General features: G+C 38.7%; 1 protein-coding gene across 1 annotated transcript in view; it reads right to left on the bottom strand.

Annotated features, from left to right (window-relative positions):
• Window positions 1–4504, bottom strand: part of polk (polymerase (DNA directed) kappa) — a 63499-nt gene that overhangs the window by 14018 nt on the left and 44977 nt on the right. Inside the window, exon 6 of the mRNA XM_043707395.1 lies at window positions 1066–1216. Coding sequence (XP_043563330.1) covers window positions 1066–1216 — 151 coding nt within the window. The remainder of the gene's footprint in view (window positions 1–1065; window positions 1217–4504) is intronic.

Here is a 4504-nt window from a genome sequence, read left to right as displayed (position 1 = left end):
CTGTACAGGACTTTGGTTAGGTCACATTTGGAGTACTGTGTGCAGTTCTGGTCGCTTCACTTTAGGAAAGATGTGGAAGCTTTGGAGAGGGTGCAGAGAAGATTTACCAGGATGTTGCCTGGAATGGAGAATAGGTCGTACGAGGATAGATTGAGAGTGCTAGGCCTTTTCTCATTGGAACGGAGAAGGATGAGGGGTGACTTGATAGAGGTTTATAAGATGATCAGAGGAATAGATAGAGTAGACAGTCAGAAACTTTTTCCCCGGGTACAACAGAGTGTTTCAAGGGGACATAAATTTAAGGTGAAGAGTAAAAGGTATAGGGGAGATGTCAGGGGTAGATTCTTTACCCAAAGAGTGGTGGGGGCATGGAATGTGCTGCCTGTGGGAGTGGCAGAGTCAGAATCATTGGTGACCTTTAAGCGACAATTGGATAGGTACATGGATGGGCGCTTAAGCTAGGACAAATGTTCGGCACAACATCGTGGGCCGAAGGGCCTGTTCTGTGCTGTATTGTTCTATGTTCTATGTACTCGTCCATGTTGAACACCACTTGGTGGAATACTGAAGGCACAAGTGCGATGATGCTATTGCTTTAAGAGGTTATTCTGTTCTTTTTTTTTTAAAAGGAAGGTTTAACGACTGGTGACAAATTATCTGTAAGAAAGTAAACAGCTCGCAAGGCCTTGGGTTGGTCTTGGATGGTATGCCAGGTGCAGCATCAGATCCACCAAATTGCAGAAACGACAACACAAAATGAATTGCCTGCCAAAAAGTAGAAGCAGCATGTTATTGACAGAACTAAGCAGTCCCTCGAGCAATTGCTCAAAGCCCTGCTGTAATGGGCAAAAGCAGTTCCAAACATAGCACTAAGCTCAATGATAGGGAAGCTCAGAATATCAAAGCAAAACACAAGGTTGAAGAATTTGTAATTATCTGGTCCAATGAAAGGTTATCAACCTGAAACTTAAATCAGATTTCCCCCAACAGGTACTTGTGATCTGCTGAACATTTCCTTCAATTTTTCTTTTAATTTCAGATTTCTTGTACCTGCAGCATACGTACCTTTCGAATCACCTTCTCCATGATAATAGTATGTCCGTTTATGTTCAGGCCAGTTTTGCCTTTGTTGTAAATGTTCTGTTATATCTAGGTAGGCTTCATCAAGACTCATTGGTATAAAATTGGGGTCATAATCCATCAGTATCTCTTGTACCTAGAACAAAAAATAGTTTTGAAAGTATTTTAAAGCTTACAGAGATTCTGATTACGAACTCAGCTACACCATAGTTACAATGAATAATATAGCACATTGTTTCATCAAATTTCAATAAATGTTTTATATTCCACATTTCATTTGGCAACCAACACCAAGTTACAAATTAGAAAAGAAGGATAGCCTGGGGAGTATTTTCATGACAAAAGTATTCCCTTGCATAAGGTAGTTACAAGAAAATTAAGAATCAATTTTGTGCCTTGTAACAGACCATTTCAATTAAATGATTAAGTTTCCTCCTGTACCTTTCTAATAGTTTAAGCAGCTGTCCTGAGGAGAGAGAGGTTGAGCTCCACTAATCCCTTTATAAGGGCAGTCAGTAGCCCTACCTATGTCCACAGTGCAGTGTTGTTAAAAAGCATACAGCAACAGCAGGAGAAATGCATGGTCAGTCTGATGGGAATGGCTTCCCAGTGTCCAGCAAGTTGCTTCTGCAATGACAAGCCTCTGCCACCAGAAGAAACCCACTCACTGTTTTTGTCATTCAAAATTAGAAAAGTTGAACTTTCCCACTGACAACTGCTGTGAAGCTGTCAGAGCATGGAACCCACACATCGCTAGAGAAATTGGCCAAAGATTACAGTTAATTATTTAATTATCCATCTCAGTTGGCTCCTGTGAGGCCGTTGCCTGGGAAAAGCAGTCAAAGATGTACCACATGGGCAAATCAGGCAGACACATTTTTGTGGCTGTTATGGAACAGTGGTAGTGTCCTTGCCACTGGGCCAGAAGACCTGTGTTCAATTCCCACCTATGCTGGAAATGTCTCACCACATGTTCGAACAGATGTGGCACAATTTTGTCTAATTTTGCTGTTTCTACTTGTCACCATGCCTCGAAGTGCCTGGCAAGATTCACCTCAATATGTGCACTACCATGTTGACACAACAAATGCAAAGTTAAGTTCATAAGTACATCATCACAGTGTAGAAAAAAGGTAGAGTGAAATATACTGTAATTCTGCATAGGAAGTATAGAAAAGGATGCTTGACTATACTGCACCGTTATACAGAAAGAAGCACACAAAAGGAGGAAATAGCAAACAATATTACAAAAGTATTGGTACTATAGTCAGTTACTTGCATTAAATTTCAATATTGGATTATAGCAACAGAATGAAGAACATAGAGAATGCTTAATAACTAGTACAAAATCTTTACCTACATGTAATCCAGAAGAAAAGATATTTTACTTTATATTTATGGCACTCAAGGAAGATATTCTATATTATAAATTGAATTTGAAATGTAATGCTTTGGATGGATAACATAATAAATAGATTAATAAAAAACCTGATATGAATAGTTAACCATCATAGTAAGTCATGAATTCATTCTAGGATGGAGACGTCTTCCTGATTAAACAGGTCAAGAGGATTTATAAGTGATGTTCATGTTGAATTTGTTGAATTTTTAAAAGTTTCCAATTATATAGCTTGTTCCACCTGATAGTTATCATTATGGTTCCTAGACACAAGGCCAGGAACCTTGTGTATATATAAAGTTTATCTCTACATAAGTCCAATATATACTGGAATACACACAGTGACAAGAAGGTATAATACAATCATAGGTCCTTAGCCATTTCATATTTCAATATCTACTCTTTAAACACAAAGTAATAGGAATGGACTGTAAAGAATAGTGTTCGCAGCACCCAGAAACAAACATTTAAAGGCACGACTATTTAGAAATCAGAATTAGGACTCTTGTCCAATTTTTTGGGACTTCAAATATTTAGTCTGAATTTAAGTAGATCACTAACTAAAAACATGGAACTAAAAATCCTTTCCATAAGGTACACAATAAAATGTTTTCAGTCAAGATGGCAAACAGTATAACTTTCAAAACTAGCAAAAGCAAGAAGCTAAGTAAAATAAACCACAAACATGAAGTACCAATCTATGTGGAAATACCAATTGATATGAACTGACAGGAAATCACTTTCCGATAGAAAATAGTAGTTGTCTTTTCCCTAGGATGGGGAAATTTCAAGTCTAGAGGGCATATTTTTAATGTGAGAGGAGAGAGATTTAAAAAAAACATAAGGCAATTTTTTTTACACAGATTGGTTTGCGTGTGGAATGAACTTCCTAAGAAAGTGGCAAATGCGGGTACAGTTACAATATTTAGAAGACATTTGGATAGAAACATGAATAGGAAAGGTTTAAAGGGATATGGGCCAGGACCTGGCAGGTGGGACTAGTTTGCTTTGTGATTATGGTTGGCATGGACTGGTTGGACCGAAGGGTCTGTTTCCATGTTATATGACTATGACTCCACAACAGCCCAGAGCACTTCAAAGAGGTGAAATGAAAAATGAGCAGAGTGGGAGGTGTTAAAGAGAAGTCAGTAGCTTGGTCTTGACAGGGGTCTTAAAGAATGAGTAGTTCGTGAATAGGGACAGGAATTTAAAGAGGAAATTCCAAAACCCAGAGGCAGACATGACTGAAGAAACAGCCAAGAATAGTGAAATCGAGAAGGGAAAATGACCACAAAACTGGAGCCAGAGGGAGGAGATTCCTGGAGTGAAGGATTTATAGTGGTTGAGGAGGAGATGTAGTGCAGGAAGGCCATAAAGTGATGAGCGTTTTATATGTCATATTCAGATGACATTTTAAAAAAAAATTAAAATAAATTTCCAAACTTTTAAAATTTAGATTTATTCTTCTGATCGCTGTTAAAGTAACCGTTTCCACAAAACTATCTAAACTCACTTCCTGATTCTTGCTATTTTTCATGGGAAAAATCAGCTTTCAGACATTTTTTAAAAATCTCTTATTACCAGCTGGAAGAAGTATTATCCTCAACCACATCTCACCCTTTATCCTTCAAACTGTTATTTCATTACCATCCGCACTTTCCTCTCTAAAACTGTTGCCTTTTTCCCGAAAGCCATCTCAAATCAGCAAGGACTGGAGTGAGTGGCTCGCAGGGCCTCATACAAGATAGGAAACAGACAGAAGCATTTTAGTTGTGTTGAAGTTTAAAAAAGGTGGAGGATGGGAGCAGAGCAGAGAAACATCTTTATAATTGATTTTGAAGCTGACAAAAGTTTGGATGAGTTTAGATCAGAGTGGTGCTGGAAAGGTACAGCAGGTCAGACTGTATCCAAGGAGCAGGAAAATCGACGATTTGGGCAGAAGCCCTTCATCAGGAATAGAGGCAGTAAGCCTCCAGGGTGGAGAGATAAATGGGGGGGGGTTGCTAGGGAGAAGGTAGCAAAGAG

This window comes from Chiloscyllium plagiosum, chromosome 2 (genome assembly GCF_004010195.1).
Source record: "Chiloscyllium plagiosum isolate BGI_BamShark_2017 chromosome 2, ASM401019v2, whole genome shotgun sequence".
Taxonomy (NCBI): domain Eukaryota; kingdom Metazoa; phylum Chordata; class Chondrichthyes; order Orectolobiformes; family Hemiscylliidae; genus Chiloscyllium; species Chiloscyllium plagiosum.
Note: the sequence above shows the minus strand (reverse complement) of the source record. Positions and strands in the feature narration are given on the sequence as shown.